Source organism: Tasmannia lanceolata, unplaced genomic scaffold (assembly GCF_043159265.1).
Source record: "Tasmannia lanceolata isolate RefF3 unplaced genomic scaffold, GAP_Taslan_0.1 ptg000025l, whole genome shotgun sequence".
NCBI lineage: Eukaryota > Viridiplantae > Streptophyta > Magnoliopsida > Canellales > Winteraceae > Tasmannia > Tasmannia lanceolata.
The window spans coordinates 3,049,587-3,074,515 of NW_027518702.1; the positions used below are offsets into that span (position 1 = coordinate 3,049,587).

Below are 24,929 nucleotides of genomic sequence, written 5' to 3' on the forward strand. Positions count from 1 at the left end.
GTTTAGAACAAAATAAATTATTTTCCTTGTGTTTGTAATTGTATCACAAAAATTTGCAGAACAAGTGTATTCATTATAACAAAAAAATGGTTTGTTACTATAATTTTTCTCTTTCCATTCAGCAATCTTTCTCTTTCTGAGTTGGCCGTCCTCCTGACGGTCAAGGAGGGGTCGGGAGGACGGGGACCTCGAGGGTTTTGGTTGGGGTGGACGGATCTGTGAAGAGACTCGAGGGCTTTCGCCAGGGAGGCCGGGTCTGTGAAAAAACTTGAGGGTTTTGGCCACCGGGAGGCCCGATGTGGCCGGATGAGACCGGGTTTAGCCGGAGGAGACCGTAGGGAGGATGGGAGGCCGTAGGGAGGCTGGGTCAAGAGAGAATAGAGGTCGGATCTGGTTGGGAAGGCCGGATCTGTGAAGAAAATTGAGGTCTTTGGCCGTCAGGGAAGCGGGAGCTGGCCGGAGGCTCTTCTCGGCCTAAAGTTGTGGGAGGCAGTGGAGGCTGTGGGAGGCCCGTGGGTTGCCAAAAGTGGTGGCCGGTGGAGGCAATGGGTGGTCGTGGGTTGCTGGATGTTGCAATGGAGAGGAGGGGGGAAGAAACAGTTTTGTTGCTGGATTGAATGGGGATCCGCCGGAGCTCGGTGGTGGCACGAGATGGAGGTCGCCAGAGATCGGGTAGTCAAGATGGCTATCGTGCACAGTTAGGCGTGCATAATAGCTGTAGGTCCTCGAGCAGGATTTTTGAAAATCGAAATCGCCAGTTGGAATAAGGTGGAGAAATCTTTGTGGCATGGCGGACACGTATCACGACTTTGTGGGGACCACAAATATGGCACTTTTTGTTGGACTCGATACTAGTTAGGCTATTGGGTAATGTAATGGGGAATGGGGATGGGTAGCATATAACGTTTATGTAAGCTAATTCTACTGTATGTAGGGGGTGGTACTGTTGTAGCCTGTTAAGGGACATCTTGTCCCTTATTTGGCTCTTTTTGGAATAATAAATGTCAATTTAAAAAAAAATGGTTTGTTACTTTTTATTGGGAGGAATATTTCTTGGTATTTAATTACAGCCAGAACTGCTGATAAAGTGCTGCATAATGTTGAAAAAAATAATGTTGATCAAAACAATTTTTGAGTACTTGACAATCTAAGAAATTTTTTGAATGAGAAATGCCACTATCCTTTATGTGCCTTGCAAGTTTTTGGGGTTTCCTATTCTATCTATTTAGATGTTTGGGTAATATTATTTGCTTCTATTTCCCTAGGTTTGACGAGTGCAATATCTCTCCATTGACAATCAAGGCACTCTCTTTAGCTGGTTATGTGCAGATGACCAAGGTGCAAGAAGCCACACTTACTGTTTGCCTTGAGGGTATGTGAAACCTTTGGTTGTTAAACTTAAATTTATCTTAAGATCTATTTTTCTGAGGTTTTGTGCTTGGGCCCATATCTCATATGGAAAATCCTAAGTGCGTCAACCACAAGGTGGTGGGTTCAAGCCAGGTTACCGATCAAATTTTTTTTTTTGCCGAGGCTTCAGCTTTATTTGCTGCCTCATGGTATCAGCATTTTGCTTTTCTTCTAAAAATTATTCCTGCACATATACCAAGTTAATGTTATCATTTTTTTGCTGAGTTTTCTGCTTTATCTGTTTTCTCATGATATCAGCATTTTCCTTTTCTTCTAAAAATTATTCTTACATGTATACCAAGTTAATGTTGGATTGGACTGTGGTAGAATAAACTTATAGTTCTTCACAAGTGGCATGCTCACCTTTCTGCCCATATGGACATACAACTTGGTTTGGCGAATGATCACCTTCTTTCATCATAGAATGCATGGCAATGTTCGTGCATTTGTAAATAGTCTTATTCTCTTGCAGAATAGTAGGACACCCACGTGATTAGAAATTTAGAATTAGTTGGATAACCTATTTTCCAACAATTGCCAATCGAAACTCGTTAAGCTTGCTGTTTTACAGACCAAAACTTTTACAACTATCTTAGTGATTTTTGGTTTGTATTTGCCAAATCCTGCTGACACTAAAATGTTTATTTTTCTTTTTTCATGAAAAAGTCTTGATCTTTTCAAATAAATCTTTTGAATAAATTGCAATTAATTCAAATATCTCATCATAAGTTTGAATATCTACAACAAACACATTATAATGGAAATTGAATTCACTATCTGTAAATCAAGTGAAGGCACTTAACCACTGTATCGTGCAATTGACACGTAGAATACCTATGCATAATATTGTTCTAAATAGAACGAGAGAATCGAGTTTTTCTAACCTTTTATGAACTTTTCCCGAATCTTGGAACTCGATTCACTGCATAGTAACAGATAACTCCGACTTTTTCAGAATATCACGATTTTATCACGACATTTTGATAAAACAACGTAATCCCGAGATTTAAAAGACATAGTGATATTTTCATTTTTATCATTAACCGAGAAAAATATTGCAATCGATGTTGTTAAAATTGACGATTGGTGATTTGAATCGTACGATTCAAATCGAATTGAGGGTTGAACGATTCAAATCAGAAGAAGAATAATTTTTTAGTAAAAATTGTACGGTTCAAGTACGATTCGATTTTGAATTGTGTGATTTTTTGAGTTTTAAATTTTTTACGATTCTTTGGTATTCGGTTATTTTTTTGTGGTGAGCCCTTACGATTAGAAATAAATCGTATATCAAACCCCCGCCCCAACTTATAACCTAAAAACATGTCAATAAAATCCGAACTCTATTCTTATCCTCCTTTGTTCTTTTTTTCTCTCTTGTTCTTTCTTTCTTTTTCTTCCTCATCCTTTAGGCTTTTACCAATAGCAGCTGCAAGTTTGGATTACTATTCATAGAATTTTATATTTAATTTAATAGTTTTAAATGAGAAATAGACAATTGCTCATTTTATTCTTATTTTTGAGTTTTTTAATATACTTTTAATATTTTTAATTCTTATATATAACTCTGAAAAAATCTTACGATTTATGATTCGAACCCTGTTACAATTTACAATTTGATTGTGATTTTCAGAACCTTGATCGCAATATTTTTAAGATATTTTTTAATTTTATATTTTCTTAAATTATATATTTTTAAATAATTTTTGCCACCATTTTCAAAGTCAAATATTTAAAAAAAAATTTATTTTTATCGTTTTCCCATTTTAAACTGGAAAAAATAGAAAATTTAGTATATCTCGAGATTTGTCCTTGCTGAGAAATTCCCGAGAGCAATTTTTGTGATTTAGATTCACTGAATTATGCCTGCATCCGAACTTAGTAACTATGATTTTTTTGCCTGCGTTTGCTTTGTCAATTTTAAGTATGGTTTCGTCTAGGCTTTCTTTGTCTTTTTTTAACAAGAGTATCGCATTCTCGCTCGAAACATACCCACTAGAAAATATCACTATTATACTTTCGTCATAGACACTAGCCTGTTTCCATTAATGTTGGTTTGCTTCCTCAGTTTGTGCATCCGAAGTTGCCCTTGAATGAGGTGTCTGGGGCTAGTGGAGGGGCCTACCGGCCTAGAGATTAAGCTGATTTATGATTCATGGCTCCATCTCCTTTTAACTATTTTGATTCTCTGTGTGATGGTTTTACCTATGTTGAGAAGAGAAGAGAATGAGAGAAAAGAGTGAGTTAAGAGCATAGCTCCACCCCACCCACGTATGTATTTATATAAAGATAACAAGTACAGTGAACAAAATATCCTTAGGCACAAAATGTACACCTTCTAACATCCCCCCTCAAGCTGGAATGTAAATTGTAAATATCATACATTCCTAGCTTGTTACAAATATCATTTAGCTTATCTTTACTCAAAGACTAAATATATCAGCTAGTTGATCCACTGATCGAGTGAAGGAGACGTGTATCTTGCCCTTTTGTATTCTCTAGCGTATGAAATGACAATCAACTTCTACGTGCTTGGTTCTCTCATGGAAGACAGGATTGATAACAATGTGAATAGCAGCCTTATTGTCACAATAAAGCTGGGCTGGAAAAGGTGAAGGGAAACCAATCTCTGATAGGAGAGAGCGCAGCCAGATAAGCTCTCCACTTGTATGTGATATGGCTCGATATTCTGCTTCTGAGCTCGACTTAGAAACTATGTTGTACTTCGCCATGGCACTAAGTTACCTCCAACAAAAGTGCAATAGCCAATGGTGGATCTCCTATCTGCTAGAGACCCTGCCCAATCTACATCACAAAATCCTTTTAGGCTTGCTTGCCCATGCTTCTTGAATAGGAGGCCTTTCCCTGGCGCTCCCTTTAGATAGCCAAGAATTTGAACCACTGCTGCCCAGTGGGAGGTGCGTGGAGCACTCATAAACTGGCTAACTACCCCAATTGCGTATGAGATATCTGGGCGAGTAACAATGAGATAAATGAGGTTCCCAACTAGCCGACGGTATTTGCTAGGGTCATCCATCAAGTCTCCCTCATCTGAAAGCAACTTTGTATTTAGGTCCATGGTAACAACAGTTGGTTTCATCCCCATAGAACCAGTCTCATCCAACAGATCTAGCACATACTTCCTCTGTGAGAGGGAGAGACTACTACCAGAATAAGCTTCCTCAATCCCCATAAAATATCTTAGACGCCAAGGTCTTTTGTGGAAAGTTCTTTCTGCAGGAAGGTCTTTAACCTATGTATACCAGCTGTGTCGCTGCCTGTAATGATAATGTCATCCACATAGACTATGAGAAGGACATGCGAGCATCGGATCATCAACTAAAAACAGCGTGATCAACTGTACATTGCCTCTTGGCAAATCGCATTGTAGCATCACTGAATCGCCCAAGCCATGCTCTAGGAGATTGTTTGAGCCCATATAAAGACTTGCGAAGTCTGCATACTAAGGACATCTCCCTCTGAGCAACATAGCCAGGAGGTTGCTCCATATAAACCTCCTCAGTCAAGTCGCCTTGGAGAAAGGCATTCTTGACATCAAGCTGATAAAGGGGCCATCCTTGGTTAACAACGAGGGAGATAAACACTTTGACAAAAGGAATTTTGGCAACCCGTGAGTAGGTCTCTATGTGGTCAACCCCGAAGGTTTGAGTGTAGCCCTTGGCAACTAGGTGCGCCTTAAGGCACTCAACGGTTCCATCTGGTAAATATTTGATGGTAAAGACCCAATGACAGCCAGCTGCCTGAGCCCCATGAGGAAGATGAACCAAATCTCAAGTGTGATTGGCCTGAAGAGCGGCCTCTTAGTCTCCGTAGCAGCATGCCAGCTTGGGTGAGCAAGGGCCTCGTGTACTGACTTGTGCAAAGAAACAGAAGACAAGGACGAGACAAAACTGCGAAACATAGGGGTAAGACGGTCATAAGAAACAACAAAAGATGTAGGGTGAGCGGTCGTACGGGATTGAGTACGTGATGCAATTGGAGAATGAACAGAAACACCAAGAGTGGGGAAAGAAGATGTCTGAGATGAAGATGCTAGTATCTCCAGCTGGGAGGGCTCTTGCTCGGGTGCAAGGTGGGGAACATCGGGTCTTGCACGATGCTGATAGACCTTTGGAGCAAGTATAGAAGGAGGAGGAGGTGGAGCAGGTACAAGAGGAGGAGTAGGAGGAGGAGCAGGTACAGTAGGACTCAAAGAAGAAGGGGAAGCAACGGGATCATGAACCATAGGAAGAGGAAGGGGAAGTGGAGGGTCAGAAAGAAGGGGGCTGCAGTCAGAGTACGATCAGTAAAGAAGGAAACTGACTCAAAGAAGGTGATGTCAGTGGTAACAAACAAGTGTCTGAGCTGAGCTCTATAGCAACGATAGCCCTTTTGGGTACGAGAGTAGCCCAGAAAGACACACCGCTCTGCCCAAGGATCCAATTATCCGAGTCGGGTGAGAGGTTGTGTACGACACAGACACAACCAAAGACCTGTGGAAGGAGGGGAAATGGATCCCCCTGAGGATGGAGGATCGAGAAAGGAGAAGAGCCATCCAACAACGAAGAGGGTAGGCGATTAGCTAGAAAGCAGGCTGTTAGAGCCGCATCGCTCCAATAAGGTTTGGGAATTCGCATTTGAAAGAGGAGAGTGTGGGTGACTTCAACAAGAGATCGTAGTTTCCTCTCGGCTACACCATTTTGTTGAGAGGTGTAAGCGCAAGAGGATTGATGAACAATGCCATGGGTGGAAAAGAAATCTCGAAAACCAATAGAGAAGTACTCTCGAGCATTGTCAGTGTGCAAACACTTGAGAGGATAATCATATTAGGTAGTAATCTCTGTGTGAAACGTGCGAAATGCTCGAAAGACCTCAGAGCGGTCTTTAAGAAGAAACAACCAAGTCACACGCGATAAATCATAGAGACGATAAAATATCGATAACCAGAGAGAGATGTGCTTCTGGAGGGGACTGCATACATTAGAATGTTTGAGCTCAAAAGGAGTAGAGGCACGACTAACGACTCAGCAGGGGAAGGACACACAATGGTGCTTCCCAAGCTCACATGACTCGCACTGAAAGGGCTGAAGAAGGCCAGTTGCAACAGATGATTGCTGAAGTCGCAAAAGGCATGGTTTTAAATTTCGTCCGAAATGTTTCGTTTCGGTTGAAATATTTCGGTTTCGGCACAAACCGAAACGAAATTCACATGAATCGTTTCTTTACAAGATTTCGTCGAAATTTTATCGAAATTCCGAAATGTCGCTGAAATTTCGGTTGAAATTTCATTTTTTGACTTTTCACAAAATTTCCACCTAAATAGCCCAAATTTCAATCGAAGTCAACATGATTTCGGCCCAAAACTGAAACATTGCGGTTTCGGTGGTGGCCGAAACTGACAATGAAACCGAAATTTAAAACCTTGGTGAAAGGGAGGGGTGGCCGAGACGGCAATGCCACTGGTAGGCATTAATAGAAGGGTGCAATCAAGGCTATAAAGACCATCCACCACACTACCCGAACCAATCGTCTTTCCAGTCGACAGATCTTGAAAAACACAATAAGAGGGAAAGAAAGAGACAAAACAATTAAGAGTCTTTATGATTTGACTAACAGAAAGTAAATTGAATGGGGACTAAGGAACACAAAGTACCGATGACAAGGTAAGACTAGAGTGAGGAGAAATAGTATCCATACCAGAAATAGAGGCAGTGGCCCCGTTGGCCAAAGTAACTGTATGAGAGGGAGAGGGAAAGGGCTTAAAGGAACGAGGAGAGGCAGAGTTACCCGTCATATGGTTAGAGGCCCCTGAATCAATAATCCAATAGCTGGAGGTAGTGAGGAGAGAAGTGGGAGAACCACTGGGCTGCGCGAAAGGCGTAGTCGGGGCTCGAAGGTGCGCGCTTAAGAGCAAAAACTCATCATACTCATCATACTCGGCCCTGGAGATAAGGATACAGTCATCATGTGCTGCGGGTCCAACTGAGGAGGATGTAGAGACATAATATGTAGCCACAAAATGTCTCACTGTCGGATAAGTAGTGCAGTATGGGCTCCCACACCTTCCAGAATAACGATGATAGCTATGACGGCCATAGCCCGGACGGTCACCACCAACGTACGGGCCAAGAATAGAAGCCTTAAGCGAAGGGTCACGAGCCCCACGGCCCGGCATACAGTGCGGCGCATGAGAAAAGACCTTTGGGAGGGATGAATTGGATCCATTGAGTGTAACGTAAGGCATCTGAGGGAATGAAGTGTCCACAGAAGGAGAATAGCTAGAAGATGGAGCCGAGGGTGAAGGAGTCGAGCTAACAACGAGAATAGTGCTGATATGAGGATCCATGATGACAGGAGGTGTCATGAAGAAAGAGATAGAGGGAGACTATCAGTCACAATGGCGTAAAATAAACAAAGGAGAGAAGAAGAATCATACGACAAGCACGACCATGATATTGCGGCTCCGATGAAGGGGCATAGTAGAACAGCACATGATTACTAGCCGAGAAGTGAATAGAGGTTAGGAGATAAAATCGAAAGCATAATACATCGCTCGGACGTTTCAGCAAACACATGGTGTGCAATAAGGAGGAGAAACAAGTAACATAGATTGGAGCAGTGGAAAGGAATAAAAGAGGTGCTAGTATAATTTAGGTCATGAAGGAGAGGGGCTAAGAGGAAAAAGAGGAGGCTGTTACAAGGGAACAAGGAGGACGAGAAAACCAAGAAGAATGCGAGAGGAAGAGATTAAGGGGCTTTTGGAGGAGGGGGTGGGTGGGTTTTTGTGTTGAGGGGCTGGTGGGGTTTTCTGGTGAGAAGCGAGGGGGTTGGGTGGTTCGGTGAGGATGGGAAGGGGCGGGGCTGGTAGAAAAGAGAAGAGAGGACAAGGAGGGGAGGTGGTCCGACGAGGGTGGGAAGGGGCGAGACTTCTGTTCTCTGGTGAGAGGCGAGGGGGTTGGGTGGTCTGGCGAGAATGGGAAGGGGCGGGGCTGGTAGAGAAGAGAGGAGAGGAGAGGAGGGGAGGTGGTCCGGCGAGGGTGGAAAGGGGCAGGACTTGTGGAGAAGAGAGGAGAGCGAGGGGAGGTGGTCCGGCGGTGGCTGGAGAGAAGAGAGGGCTGGGAGGCGTGGAGGACGTAGCGGGGTTAGGTTAGGGTGAGGATTGGGCGAGGGATTGAGGAGGTAGAAGAAGAGGGATGTCCTCAATGGTGGTCCCTAGGGCTCTGATACCATGTTGAAAAGAGAAGAGAATGAGAGAAAAGAGTGAGTTAGAGCATAGCTCCCCCTCACTCATGTATTTATATAAAGATAACAAGTACAATGACTAAAATGCCCTTAGGCACAACATATAACCTTCTAACAACCTACGATAGTAAGAAAACTACAAAATGTCAAAAACTGATTAAGAGTTGGTGGATGCCTTATTTTTCACTAGTCATTTGAAACTGTGTTAAATTATTATTTTAATGAACGAAGTTTTAAGTTTTAATGTCCATGTTAAGTTGGATTAGAATTTGTTACGGTGTTTTTCCCCTTGAGAGTTGCCCTATCCAGAATCATGCAAATTTCCTGCGCCATGTTTATCATTTTTATTAATGCTGACATTGGCTCACGTGTTAGTTACTTGAACTTCTTTATATTGTATGGAACTGCACTCTCACATTTTGGGGTCTTATGTATTTCCCTATGTTGTAGACAAAATCTTTCCCATTGGCATTTTGTGGCTCCAGGCTTGTAAGCCTAGAAGAAGGTTGGCTTAGTATTGGACACATTCAAGTGTTTAATAGGGCTCCCCTTATGGGGATCGAGATATATACTGGTTACAAATAGTTATAGTGGTTAATGGAAACAACTTATGGTAATAGCATGGGTGAGGATTCTACCTCCTTTTTGGTTTGCCTCGGCCTTCGACCTATGGGAGGGTTGGAAGGAGGTATGCTCTAGTGTAGAAAGGCGCCCATCGATTGTCAAAGAATGGGAGGCTCCATTGAATGGGTTGCTTAAGCTAAACTTTGATGGTTCCAGCATGGGTAAGCTTGGTCCAATAGGCATAGGATGTGTTCTAAGAGACTCAAGTGGCGAGGTTATTTGGGCCTTTTCAGGTCCTATTAGGACATCAGATGCAAATGAGGCAGAGGTTAGAGCCGTCTATCAGGGAATAAAGTGTTTGAATACAAAATGCATGGATAAGGTGATAGTGGAGGGAGATTCCATGAATGTCATTAGATGCCTGAGTGGATTGGTAGTTCCCCTTAGAGATTCGCCCGGTTCTTTGATGAGATTCAAGACCGAGTTGTAGGGACTTCAGTCATTTTTAAGCACACTAGGAGGCCCGCTAACAGTGTGGCAGACAGACTAGCTAGGGACGGCGTGGGGAAGCACCCCCCCCCCCCCCCCCCATCCAACCCCACCCCCATCTTTGTTTTCTTTTCCTTTTATTTCCTTCCTGTACCTTTGGTTGACCATTTCAGTCTTCCCGTTCTCTTTTGAATGAAATTGCGACCATTCCAAAAAAAATAAAAATGGAAACATATGCTACTTATGTCGGGGTTTTCTTTCTAGCTGTTTGGAATAGATTCAGTTAGCAATTCGGTTGGGTTGGATCGAAGCAAGGTTTTAAATTTCAGTTTCGTTCTCTCGCCACAAAAACATTTCATTTTCGGTTGAAAGCCAACAGCGCTTCACTCTTTTGTTTCTATGGACGCCTTTTTTGTGGGGCTCATATTCCCCATTAATCTCCTACTAAAATAAGGCTTAATCATGTCAATAGGAAGCGGCTTCCATCTCGAACTTGTCCTCTCTTTGATTATGTGGCTAGAAATGAACTCCATCTACCATTCAAAAAGGAAAAAGAAAACGAAAAAGAAATGAACTCCATCTGTGGCATTGAGATCCCCAAAATTATGCCCTTACTAAATCCACCTCATGTATGGCTTTAACCTCCCAAATGAACTTACTAATGGGGAGAGACTTATTCTCAGTTGTTCTCCTAATCTTTTCACTATAAATTACCCAGAACACTGCCAAACAAAGAATTCTGCTTTTATCTTCAGGATTGTGAATTCTCCATTGATTGAAAAAGTCCATAACTAACTCTTGAAAGGCCAAAGAGATGTCAAACTATTTAAGTCCTGTTGTTGACATCCAAAAAGACACTTCTTAATTCAAGAAAATGTGATGACCGAAATTTGTCCTCTTGTCTACACAAAATGCAAATGTTTGCCCACGAGGAGCCTTTTTTTATCTTCAAGATGTTTTAAAGAGTTCACCTTATCCATGTATCCATCCAACAAAAAAAATAGGATTCTAGCAGGAGCAGATACCTTCTAGATCTTGCCAATAGTGCTAACTCTAAATGCTGATTAATAATGATTGTCAATACTTTAAGAAATGTATTTTGTTGGGTTATTTTTTGAGGTCTGAATCAAGAAAACGGAAATTATCTAGAATTAGCCATAGGTAGATCTTGAAGATATTTCAAATAGATTGCTCAAAAGAGATATTTAAGTGGAAACTAATCCCTCCATAATGTTTTTTGCATCAGCTTGATAGACTTCTGTTTCCTTGCTACAATTAGTTGTACCAACCAATGAATAGAACCTATGTTACCCATAAATTGGTGACAATTGTTTTCAATACCTCATTTTTTAATAAATTTTCCGTTTACTTCTCAAAAAAGAAAAGAAAAACCTCAATTTTTAGTGAAGTAGATGCCATGACTGTGGGAGACCGATCCAGTACCTGTATGTCCTTTTATTTCCAACCAATATGGCTGTTATTGTAGCTGTTGCACACATGAGGATTTCTATACTCAAGCTTCCTGATTGTTTCATGCATCTGACCATGGGCCATTCAGTGATAATATTTTTCTTTGGAGCTCAGCATGAAGAGCCTGCAATTACTTGTGTACTTAGGACTTGTTATTTCGTGGTTATGCATTTAATATTGATTTGGTACTCATTTTTTTGTCACCACAGCTTTCTTATATATATATATAGAGAGGAAAAGGATTGTACGCTCGAGCGTACCAAGCTTATGGTACGCTCGAGTGCCCAATCACATGTGTCCCACATTTTTTGTGGTGATCCAAAGCATTCATTTGCAAGGCCCTATCATAGATAGGGTGTGTACCAAAAATCAGCTCCATTGAATCATCCTAACCCCTCCGAAAGTGGAGGGCAAAAATGGGCAGATTTGTGGACAAACAGTGTCTGTCCATTTTGACCTCCACAATTGGATGGGTTAGGATGATCCTATGGAGCTGATTTTTGGTACACACCCCATCTATGTAAGGGCCTTTCAAATGAATGCTTTGGATCATCCTAACAAAGTGGGCCCACATGTGATTGGGTACTCGAGCGTACCATAAGCTTGGTACACTCGAGCGTACAATCCTTTTCCTCATATATATATATATATATATATATATAAAATCTTGGTATTTTTATAAATAATTCTTTTGAAGTTCTTAAGTGGTGTTTCTCTGACAAAACCTGGAGCAGGAAATGATGTTCTAGTCAAAGCCAAAACAGGCACGGGCAAGAGTGTAGCATTTTTGGTACATCAATTATCTCTTTAAAGTCTGTGTAGTGTGTTGAATATCTCATCAATTTTGTTTCGATCACAATGTTGACCGCAAACAGCTCCCTGCAATTGAAGCAGTTCTTAGGGCATCAAGTAGCAGTATCAATCAACGGGTCCCACCCATACTTGTTCTCATTCTTTGTCCCACAAGGGAGCTTGCTAGTCAGATTGCTGCAGAGGCAAATGTTTTGCTAAATTACCATAATGGCATCGGTGTCCAAACATTAATTGGAGGTACCCGGTTTAAGGTTGATCAGAAACGCCTTGAATCAGATCCTTGCCAGGTTTGATTTTTTTTTTTGAATGGTGTGATTGTTAGTTTACTTAAATCTTGGATTTTGTTGATTTCTAGAGCATACTAATGTTCAACAGTATATGTGGGAATTCCTTTTCTTTCTTTCTGTACTCATCGCCCATAAATGTTTCTCATTGTTTTTTTTTTTTTTTTTTGTGTTACTTTTGTAGATTATAGTGGCAACCCCTGGTAGGTTATTGGATCATATTGAGAATAAATCTGGCCTCTCTGTGCGTTTAATGGGCCTCAAAGTACTTATTCTAGATGAAGCTGATCACTTACTAGACTTGGGATTCCGTAAGGATATAGAAAAAATTGTTGATTGTGTGCCACGTCAGAGGCAATCATTGCTGTTTTCTGCTACAATTCCTAAAGAGGTGATTTCTTATGATTCCCTTCACATAAAATTCATTGCATGCCATTTCTTTGTCATTTTGTCGCATAATTCTATATAAAAACTATTCCCGTGCTTAAAATCCATACAAATTCTGCAGGTTCGCCGTATTTCACAGCTTGTTTTGAAAAAGGAGCATATTTTTATTGATACAGTGGGTCTAGGAGGCATTGAAACTCATGACAAGGTACAAAATACTTTCCCTAGCTATTTATCAATTTGTAATTGCTATATGTTTCCCATTTATCAAAGAGATTCGGATCATCATATGGCTCCCATGACCTTTCTACAATGGGGACCAAAAACGAACATCATCTATTCATGTGGCTCCACTGTACATTTTTTGCCTACACGAGAACTGCATGGTCGTGCACGATATAAAAACTTGTTTTATATTCTCTTGTGCAATACTTGAGTCATAATCTCTTATTCAATTCTTCCATGCTAGTTTATGAATAAATCCTATAAACACTAGTGCATGGTCTAAACTCTAAAGTAAGCATTTTCTTTGCAGAGTTCTTTAATGGTGGCCATTCAAATATTTTTTTTTTTAAAACAGTGGGGCCCACATTATTTATTGTTGGGCCCCAACTTAAATAGGCTATTATGCAAATGCCTGGTTGTGCAGTGACAGTCGACTTTCCGCAGCTTGAGGCAGAAGTTACCGCCTCAAGGCCTATAGTGATCATTTTCTCATCTCAAGCCCGGAAAATGACCTAGGGATTTCACTCCTCACCGTTGTTAACTCCAAAAATCGTCTCTATAGGATGATTCTAACCCTTAGATCTGTAGAGGGATGACACATTATATAAACCTCTACAGATTAGAGGGTTAGGGTCATCCTATGGAGTTGATTTTCAGGTGCATGGCCTGTTTAAGTTGGGGCCCAATAAATGAATGGTTTGGATCATCGAATCGATTAATGCGGGCCCAATATATTTAAAAAAAACACTTGCGCATACTTGTGGACACCATATAAAAAAGCTCCTCATTTGCATATGTTATAATCAAATTTATTTTAATTGCAATAGAACCAAAGTTAATGCCCTAGGGACCAGTGGGACGATTTTTTTTTTTTTTTTGAATGTTAACAACTTTCATTGAACCGGGGAAGACTGAGAGAGTCCCCCCAAAAGATACAACAAGTGGGACGATATTAATATTGACATGTTATTAACTTTTCCAGGGAGGGACTTCTAAAGGTTGACGATCATCCTAGTTAATGGGTTAAAAGTCCTTTCAATTAAAACGTCTAATATCTCTTTCAATGAATCAAATTACTCTATCAGTTGTTGTTTTGTCGAGGAGTCACTCTACCAATAGTTATTTTGCCGAAGAGGTACTTTACCAATGGTTCTTTATAGGGGTGCATCTCGGGTCGGGTTGGATCGGGTTGAGGCCAACCCTAACCCAACCCGAGATAGTGTTCCCTCAACCCTAACCCAAACCAACTCGAGCCTCAGGTTGAGGATGGTCAACCCTAACCCCCCCCCCCCCCCATCCCCCGCCTCTAAATTTCTCAACCCTAACCCAAACCATCTAACCAAGATCGAGTCGGGTTGTTTCGGGTTCACCGTAGGCCAAATAGAAAAATACAATAACCCATAGAAAATCAAGATAAAATTAGAGGGCAGAGGTTGGGTCGGGTTGCCAAGGCCTCAACCCTAACTACAACTCAACTAAGCCTCAACCCTAACCCAACTCGAAATTAAATTGGGTTGGCTTTTCCCAACCCCAACCCAACCCGAGGAAATGCCAACCCAACCCGAGCCAAAATCGAGTTGAACCCATCGGGTTCGGGTTGAGCCCGACTCAAGTTGCACCCCTAGTTCTTTAAGTAGCAATCCTCCTGTATGTTTTAATAAATATTATTTTATTAACAGAAAAGTGTTCCTGTGCTCGAGCGCAGCTAGCTTATCTGCGCTCGAGTGCCAGAAAATCATGTGGGCCCACATTTTTGGGGTGATCCAAAGCACTCATTTGGAAGGCCCTTCCATAGATAAGGCGTGTGCCAAAAATCAGATCCATAGGATCATCCTAATGCATCCAAAAGTGGAGGGGGGAAATGGGCAGACAGGATCATCCTAACCCATCCAAAAGTGGAGGGAAAAATGGACAGACACTTTTGTCCACAAATCTGCCCATTTCCCCCTCCACTTTTGCATGGGTTAGGATGATCCTATGAATGCTTTGGATCACCCCAAAAATGTGGGCCCACCCTGTTATCTGCGCTGGAGCTCTGATAAGCTTATTTGTGCTCGAGCGCCGGAACAGTAAGCCGTTTTATTAATATAAGAAAACAATTGGACCAGCCCAATATTATTATAGAGGCTATTAACTAGGCTTAAGTTTGTTTTCCGGATAGGTGGTTTTCTATTTAGAGGGGTTATTAATATCTTCGATTTCGGTCATCACTGAAACATAAACATTTCGGTCATTAGTGGAACGGAGACATTTCGGTTTCGGTATGAAATTTTGGCCGAAATCTTGTAAAATCATGGAAACATTTCGGTTCAAAATTACGACCGAAATCAAGGTAAGATTCTTCACCACTGGTTTTTCATTTTATTTGTGAACTTTTTTAGAAACAACTTAATGGAATCTCGTTGTTCTCTTTTCTACCTGTTGAATTGATTTTTGTCAGAGTTTCTATTTAACTATTGACATTTTGACGTGAACTTTGTTTTTGTTTCGGACGAAATCACGAAATTTCAAACGCAATCCTGAAATTTCGGGCTAAATCTTGTATTTTTCCGAAACTAAGTGAATTTCATTTCTGTAGCAGCTGAAATCGAAATAGTTTGGCCGAAATTTAAAACCATGTTAATATTATTGTACACTATTTTTTTTAAAGATAACTAATTTTTTTAAAGAAACAGGAACAGGATCACAACATCATTGAGCAGAGGCTGCCATATAAATAACAACCATCTATATTCATGATAGGATTACAACGTCATTGAACTGATAAAGAGGTACGCTCATTGAGTGGGACTCGGTAGTGGAGAGGGTGTAGAAGAGACCGGACACTTGGAAGCGTAACCTGGTATCCTTGGGAGGAAGAATCACTCTTATAAATTCGGTGCTCGTGAATATTCTGATTTATCAATTATCCGTCTTTGAAATGCCTTATTAGGGTAATCAAGCGAATTGCACAGAACCAAAGAAGATTTCTTGTGGATGGGGAGGGGGTCAGACGAGAAGTATAAAATGCTTTTAGTAAGCTAGGAGGAGATATATAAGCCAATCAAAGCTGGGGGCCTAGGAATCAGGAGACTAAAAGGTATGAATAGTGCAGTCCTAGGGAAGTGACTATGGAGGTATGAAGAGGAGAGGCGCCAACTCTAGGTTAGAGTTATTGAAGGCGTGTATGGTCCTTCACCAGGCCAGTCGATCTCGGATGATAGATTTAGCCACCATGTCAATGGATCGCAGATGACAGATTCCTCACGTCATCGTGGACTCCCTTGAGTCAACTCCCTTTTACCTTGACTGTGTTATGCTTTTTGCCTCCATGGTTCCGCGTTTTGTCCTGCAAAGTCAGTAAAAACTTCTTTGACTTTCCTGAATTATGACCGCGTCAACCAGGTACTCGACCGCGTTGTGCCGAGTCGACTAGGATTTTCTTCGACCACGTACTTCGCCACATCCGTGTTTTTAAATTGAATGAAGGGATAAGGTTCAAAGTCTATTCAAGTGAAAGGATAAGGTTCTAGTTTCATAATTGATGTGGAGAGGTTCCCCTAAAAGACGTATTTCCCGACTTGTTTGTTATGGTAGTAGAGAAGGAAGCGAGGCAACTCTCTTTTACCTTGGCCGTGTTCTGCGTTTTGCCGCCATGTTTCCGCATTTTGTCCTACATAGTCAATAAAAACTCCTTCGACTTTCCTGAATTATGACTGTGTCAACTGGGTACTCGGCCATGCTATGCCAAGTCGACTAGGATTTTCTTCGGCCGCGTTCCACGCCTCATCTGTGTTTTTAAACACTGGATTCAGCCATGGCGAAATGACTACTTGGAGAGATATCGACTAGGATTTTCTTCGGCCGCGTTCCACACCTCATCTGTGTTTTTAAACACTGGATTCAGCCATGGCGAAATGACTACTTGGAGAGATATCCTGTATCAAAAGCATAAATTCATTGAAGGGATAAGGTTCTAGTTTCATAAGTGATGTGGAGATGTTCCCTTAAATGACGTCTTTCTTGACTTGTTTGTTATGGTGTAGAGAAGGAAGCATTTGTAAATGAGTGCTTTGTGAGAGAGGAGAACATAGTACATGGAAGATTAACTTTAGAAGGAATTTCTTTGATAGAGAGTTGGGCCAAGTGGCAAGTTTATTTGTGCTGCTAGAGGCCTATTATATTAAGAAGTATGGTGAAGACAAAAGGGTTTGGGTCAAATGTTCTTCTGGGGTCTTCAACATCAAATCATTCTACGGCATGATTGCTTCTAGCCATGTATCCTCAAATATAACCAGAGTGTGGGGCATTCCTGCACTGCCCAGGGTATGTACCTTTAGATGGATGGCCTTTCTATATAAAATCCTGACAGTGGATCACCTGCTCAATTGCCACTTGTTGATCATTGATCATTGCACCTTATACATATAAGTAGGAGAGTCAATGGATCATATGTTCCTACATTGCAGATTAGCCAAGTATGTGTTGAGTAGAATCCTTTATAAATTTGGTATAACACGGGCTTTCCCTTTCAGGCTGTCGGATTTGTTGGAGAGGGGACCCTTGCCTCTTGGAGGCAAAAAGGAAAGATACTATGGAATGTTATATTTCTAGCAACGATTTGGGTGTTATGAAAAGAGAGAAATGCTTCCATAAAAAAATAAGAAAAAGAAAAGAAAAGAAAAGAAAGAAAAATGCTCGAGTCTTTAGTGGCTTAGCTAAAAGCCCTCAATTTCATATTCTCGAAGGTATTGCGCTAACCATTTCTGGGTGAAAACCCTACTCAGCTTCAGGTTCGTATCAACTTTTAATCTTTGGAATGGACGGGGGAGGTGTATGATTACCGATCAGATGACTCCCATATCCCAACTTTGGGAGCCACCTGGCCCTCGTCAATTAAAGCTCAACTTTGATGGGTCTAGCTCGGGGAATCCTGGCCCAACAGATGTTGGTGGGGTCCTAAGAGATGATATTGGGTTGGTGAGGTGGGCCTTCTTGGGCCCCATCGGGGTTGCTGATTCCAACGGGGCCAAGGTTGGAGTGGTTCTCCAAAGCATCAAGCTCATTGAGCCTAACCTCTTAGATCGAGTGATAGTGGAGGGAGACTTGCTCAATGTTATCATATGGCTGAAGGGAAGGGTTTCCCATCCTTTGCGGTTTGTGATTGACGAGATTATGGATCGAGTGGCGGGATCATCTATCCCTTTCCAGCACGTTAGAAGATCGGCAAATAGTGAAGGCAGTGAGAGTCTTCATGTTTATGATTTCCCTCTCCCTTGATGAAGTCATTTCATGTATAGTTCCTTGCTTTTTTTGTTCGTAGTGATGTTCTTCTTTATTCTTCCTTTGTAGTGACCATCTCGGTCTTGAGCACCACAGCCCCCCTCCCTCCCCAACACACACAATAACCACCCTCCCTCTCTCTCTCTCTCTCTCTCTCTCTCTCTCTCTCTCTCTCTCTCTCTCCCTTTTAATGAAATTTTCTACCATTAGGCCAGACTATCAACCAAGTCATTCATACTTCTAGAGATGCATCTGATAAAAAAACTCATGGCTACTACAGTTATCTGCAATTTCCGCAATAATTAAAAATTACCTCCACAGACCTTTGCTTTCTTCTTTAGCCCAATCAATCATGTTGGAGGAGTCATCTTCAATTACAAGACAACCAGTGAATGAGTTTCGAAAAATATGCAACCCTTCAAGCAAAGTGTGAGCCTCAGGTTCGTTAGAATCGGTTTTACCGACAAAGCCAGAGAACACCACTATATCTGCCCATCAAACAGTCTTTCTATTCTGTGATATTTCAGAATCACCGTCAATACCCTAGTGTAGATCGGGGGTGCTTTATTTACAGCCTTGTATCTAAAGCAGTGTTCTACAAGTCTTATGACTGCATACTCTGCTCACCAGGTTCAACCTTCCGCTCTTCCCGTATAAGTCTCCCTTACTTGTAGTGGTTACCCGAAGATCATTCCCTCTTTTCATAGAAAGATAATTAGAAATATGGTGCCCTTGTGGCAATCTATTTGATTGTATCGAAAGGCCCAATGAATTGGGATTTCCCTATTGGGCGTGACAAGGCTTTGGTCATATAGATGTCTCTGCTGGTAAACACGGAGTCGGATCTACTCTGGCAGCTAAACTTTTTTGTATCCTTCCCATCTGGAGTAAGTTAGTATAGAGAAGGTGCTTATCTCTTCCGTCTTCGATCCCTTAATCCCCTAGATTGATCTTTCAGTATCTCCTTTCTTTTGGGGATTTTCATCTGCACATATATTTTCAGCATCTATAAACCTAGGTGGTAAAAAATGGCACAACATTCGTTTATATAGGCGTCTGACTTAGCAATCAGGATTTTGATTTTCAAGGCAATAAAAGAAGGGAAAATCATTCAAAAAAAAAGAAGGGAAATGTTATTTGCATAACCATATTTTGATATTTGCACAAACTCAGCTGTTTTTTCTTCTTTAATTGGCTCGTGAGAGCTTTTTGGGAAATTTAATGACCTTTTGACAGCTCTTTGAATGCTAAAGAGAAGATGGGTTAGTGAAAATATCAAAATATGGTTATGCTGCTATCATTTCCTTAATGAAATCCCTTTCTCCTTATCAATGAAGACTCTCATTTCTTTCATTCAATAAAATCCATATGGTAGCATATGGAGCAGCAGTTCACTTTGTTTTTCCGCACTTACCCAGTCGATTAAGATTCCATCTTTCAAGGGCATTCTTGATGGAATTCGGGAACTTTATGCCACTGATTTGTGTTGAAACTACAATGAAGGAGCAGATGACTTACTGTTTCCTCATCTTTCCTTCATAGGAGGCATCTGTTCTCAAATTCTGAACTGTTTTTCTTCAAACAGTCTTGGGTATTAATCTTTTCCTTGATTGCAGTCCAAGCAAAGCCTTGATTGTTGAGAGAGTTGAATTGGGCCACTCTCCATTCATATTTTTGAAGAAAGAGCGAAGATAGAAGGTCCACTCAGGCCAAAAGCCCATGTGAGCTGATTCTACTGCGACATGCAGGAATTCTCCAAATGGCAAAAGAGATTTGTATTAATAAAGATTTTTTCCTTTTTCGAATTTCCATGGAATTCCCAACCCTAGACGACTCAAAGCAATTTGAAATCATGGCGATATTTCGTTTTGCAATTCTATACAGGGTGGAGAATTCTTTGTGTGGGGCAGATTTATTGAGCCAAATGCTTCCTAAAATTCTAACATTCTACCCATTTTCTATCGTGGATAGTCAAAGTCCTTCACTTGATCTACATCTCTACAAGCACCAGACCTGCAACATCGTCTAAATCTTTTGATATCTCACTCTCCACAATCAGTCCCATATATTTTCCGGAGATCGGCTTCCTCCAAAAATCCTCCCTTTCCGTTCCAAACCTCTAATGTCATTCTCCTCTGAGAGCTTTGTTCCTAGCAATAACATCACCTAACCGGGAGGCCTCCATTCTTTTTTAATCTTCGCTAATCTTTTTCCATTTTACTAGATGCTTGAGTTTCTTACCATTTTCTTTACCTTCCAATAGAAAGTTCCTTTGAAGTCTTGCAATTCTTTTTGAAGCACTGATTGGAATCTTGAATAAAGACATGCAATAGGTTGGTTGATTAGTCATTTTTTTTTTTAAAAAAAAAGGTTGGCTGATTGGTGAGATCAGTTTTGATTAGGGTAATTATTCCACCAAAGGAGAGAGAAGATTTTTTTTCATACAACTATGATTTTTTTTCCATATTATAACTCCATCGCCATACGATTCAAAATAGGAGTCCAAAGCGATTTGAGGAGGGGATTGGGATGCCAAATCCGAGAGGGAGACCCAAGTAGGACATCGGGAAATGCTCAAACATGCAACCATTAAATCTAATGAACTCCATCATTTGCTCACCATCGATGTTTCAACCAATGATAGAACTTGTACAAAAGTTGATTTTTGAGGCCAGCGGTGTAAGATTTTTCATCCCCTCTTCTTTGGCGCCGCAAAAAATTACATTATCATCCGCAATCTTGCTTGCTCATTGCCCCGCCTTGATTGTTTGGGTAATTCTTTCCACTCCACCAATCAGAACACCCTCAATCAGACCTTTGTCCATTGCGACTGAAATCATTTTACTCTAAGTGAAGATATAAGGGGAGAAGGATACCCTTGATGGGTACCACTCGAGCTTCAAAAAACCATTGATGAAGATCAAAAAGGAATTCATAGACAAACATTCTTTCATCGACATCCTCCACTTGTTCCCAAACTCTATTCTACCCATCAAGTAATCTTCAAGTGCCCCAAATTTAGTTTTAAAACTCCCCCGCGTCATCGTGGACTCCCCCGAGTCGACTCCCTTTTCCCTTGGCCACGTTCTGTGTTTTGCCCTACAGAATCAATAAAAACTCCTTTGACACTCCCGAGGTCTGCGTCAACCGAGTACTCAACTGCGTCAATTGCGTTCTCGGCCGCTTCTGCACCGAGTTGACAAGGATATTTCTTGAACGCATTTTGACCCGCATCCACGTTTTTCGTCGAGTTGACAAGGTTTTTTCTTGGCTGCATTTTGACTCGCATCCGGGTTTTTAAACACTTGCCCCAAATCCTCATGATGTTACACCTTCTTTTTTTTTGAAAATTGACAATTTTATTGATACTATGAAGATTACATTGGGGACCAGGGTCCCTACTTGCATTACATAGAATCAATTAAGAGTGGCCAGGAGCATACTCCTAGGCCAATAAAAACCAAAAGAAGTGATCTTTTAGGTCAACCGCTATAGTGATGTCCACACTTCCATGCGTTGCCACCATGCCGAATAACTATTTCTCTTTCCTTTCGAATTCTTCATCTACTACCGCAACCGAGAGTGCATTCACCAGTCCCCTTCTTTTCCTTTACACTGCCCAATGTTCTCAATTGAATCGAATCCAACAAAAAGTGCCATATTTGTGAGCCCTATCAAGTCATATGTATGACTTGCTACATCACACAGACTTCTTCACCACTCTTTAGCTGGTGAATTCGATTTAAAAAAATCCCCCTCAAAGACCTTAAGCTATTGTGCACCCCTAACTGTGCACAATAGTCAACCAATCGAATCCGATCTTCGGCGACCTCCACCTTGCGCCACCGCTCGTCCCGGGGGATCCCCGTTAAACCACCATGCCAAAAACTCTAGTCTAACCCTAGAGACCACTATTGTTCACCCTAGCTTCTTCCTTTTCACCTCCACCAGAACCTAAAACCCTAACCCTTCCTTCCACCTAACCCTAGAGACCACCATTGTTCACCCTAAAATTACTCCCCTTTACTTCTACCAATCCCTAAATCCCTAACCCTACCCTACCTTCCACCTAACCCTATTCTTACCTCCTTCCTGAACCAATACCTCTCCAGCTACCGCCTTCCACCTCTCCAGCTAGCTACATGCAACCCAAAACAACTATCCTAACCTAACACCCCGGCCCTTCTAGCCCCAACCTTGCACCTCGATCAAACCCATCTTTTACCTCCCAATCTCTAGACGACAACCTCAACGCTAACTCCGGCTACCCATCGCCTCCATCACTTAACACAGCCCCCAGATCCGGCGACCCACAGCTTCCCAAAGCCCCTTGCCGGTCATCCACCGCACCATTTCCGACATCCCACTCGCCTTCGGCGTTTCACGATGGAGAGGACGGTTTGGAATAACCGGCCGTCTCAGTACCATCGTCTGCATCCTTCATCATAGTTTTTCTCCACCACCACCACCACCACATCCAACCTCCTTTTTTCCCCCGAATCCGGCCACCATTTTTCATACTCCTTCCACGCCCACCACTTCTGACGACTCACCAACCCACTTTCTCCATCCACCTTACCCAAATCCGATCCTTTCCCCATTGAATCCTGCCCACTCGGACCTAGATCCGGCCATTCCACACCTCCAGCCACTATTGCTGCATCCCATGCGAGATCTGCCCAACTCCCGACATCATCAGGCCACCAATGCCTCCCTTGCCCATCAAGGGAGAGAGAGGGAGAGATCAGAAAGTAGGAGAGATAGGTCTAAGAGAAAGAGAGACCAAAGAGATAGAAAGAGGGGGGATCAGAAAAGGCAGAAAGAGACATCAGGGAGAAATCAGAAAAATGAAAGAAAAGGAGATAGGGGGAGAAAGTGAGAGATCTGGAAACGAGAGAGGGAGAGAGGGGAGAAAAAAACACTAAAAAGGAGAGAGAGAGAGAGAGAGAGAGAGAGAGAGAGAGAGAAGAAATCGCCTCCCTCCCTAGGGTTTCCATCGACCTTGGGAGGGGGGGGGGGAGATGAAATCGCCCCAGTATCGCCACATGATGTTACACCTTTTCCTTACCAACATTGCATATAACTCCTTCAACTTTGTTTTTCTTCCATGATTCAAGGCATATATTTGCTATGAGAACACCATTCATTATTATTTTTTGAATGGCCAAAACACCATCCCATATTTGCCTGTTTTCAACAAAGGCTGCTTGAAATTTTGAAATGATTGAGCTGATAACCCTTTTCATTCTATTTATAAGAATTTTGGCAATCACCTTGTAAAGAATACCAACAAGGTTAGTTGGTCTAAAATCTCTTACCTCTGTAGGGTCGTTGATGAGGACATCGACACCGGATTCCAGGTATACAAGTGCCATTCATCTTGCATCAATCATTCTTCTTCAAAGTGAGAGTAATAAAAAAAGCTTTCATATTTTGACTTGATCTTCCCCTTTCATGGAATTCAGAAATGAATTTTCATTAAATCATCTTTAATAACTTTCCCACATTTAAAAAAAAAATTGAAGACAAAACCATCAGGACCGGGGGCTTTATCATACTCATTGGAGAAAATAGTGGCTCTTACTTCCTCCTCGGAAAAGTGGGTTTCTAGATATCTAGCGCTACAATCCAAAAGCTTCAGCGTCATACACATTTAGGTAAAAAAAATCTATGGTGTGACTCGCAATAAGATCTATCTCAGTGAGCGCGCGCGCGCGTGCACACACACACACACACACACTCTCTCTAAGCTGTAGTGCCTTGGATTTCTGTCTCAGCTGGTCTCCTCCATTTGAAGGATATTCTATACTATTGCTATTTTCCGGTCTTTGTAAATTCTGATGCTCACTATGATTGCCCTTTTCTGATGTCTTTTCCAGCTCTTAGAATTAATAATACTTTTCTTCGTGGCTTTGAGCCCTTTAATTGTCACCATATTTCAATCTTTCATTCTCGTTTCAATCATTTTCAACTTGTTCTGAACTTTGAACCCTGCCCATATAGTGCTGTCTCCCTCTTTCCTCCATTTTTTATTAGTGCTGCTAAGGAAACCGGTTGCCTAACCGAGAGTGGAACCGAGCAAATCCCTACACGCCACATGGCATAGGGAGTAGTTTTGCCATTTTAAGAAAGAGCAAAAAAAAAAAAGAAAAAAGAAAAAACAGGAACAAACATAAAGCCAAGTACTTGCCATTTTAAGAAAAAGCAAAAAAAAGAAAAAGAAAAAAGAAAAAACGGGAACAAACGTAAAGCTACGTACTCGTCCATTATCTAGAGAGAGAGATACTTCCCCTCTAGAAATTGGAGCTATTATAGATACTTTCGGCTCTTCTCTGGCGGCTAGAAGAAAAAATATACTTTCTGCTCTTCTCAGGCGGCTTTAGGGCCCAAACCCTTCTCGTCCCTTTCTCATTATTCTCTATAGAAGCCCTTCGGGGGATCGGAAAAAATGGGGGAAAACTTTGCCCGGCGAAGGAACTGGGGTTGTTTGAGATGCAGATACCAGAACTTCAAATGGCGGAAAATTTGCAGGGTTTGTTTTGGTGGAAGGGACGGATGGACAGTAGTGACATCTCAGCCTCAAACCAAATCCCTTTAAAGCCAACACTTAGAGAGGAGAAGGTCTGGCCAGATTCCGGCACTACCCGTACTGCCAAGGAGAATGGAATACCGACGATCCTAATTTCTGGACAAGAGATTGCTAAGAGACAACTGATCCTAAAATTATGCCTCATAGGTCGTATTAAAGACCCTGGAGTAAGGCTGGAAGACTTATGGACTTGG

The 24,929-nt window shown here is 41.7% G+C and overlaps 1 protein-coding gene across 2 annotated transcripts in view; it reads left to right on the plus strand.

The window, feature by feature from the left end:
* LOC143858047 (putative DEAD-box ATP-dependent RNA helicase 48) overlaps positions 1–24,929 on the plus strand; it is a 33,746-nt gene that overhangs the window by 1,870 nt on the left and 6,947 nt on the right. For both annotated transcript variants that reach the window (XR_013238848.1, XM_077368639.1), the window contains exons 2-6: positions 1,266–1,372; positions 11,910–11,965; positions 12,051–12,275; positions 12,457–12,663; positions 12,781–12,867. Coding sequence is in view for 1 of the 2 variants with exons in the window: in XM_077368639.1 (XP_077224754.1) it covers positions 1,266–1,372; positions 11,910–11,965; positions 12,051–12,275; positions 12,457–12,663; positions 12,781–12,867 (682 nt within the window). In the remaining variant the exon portion in view is untranslated. The remainder of the gene's footprint in view (positions 1–1,265; positions 1,373–11,909; positions 11,966–12,050; positions 12,276–12,456; positions 12,664–12,780; positions 12,868–24,929) is intronic.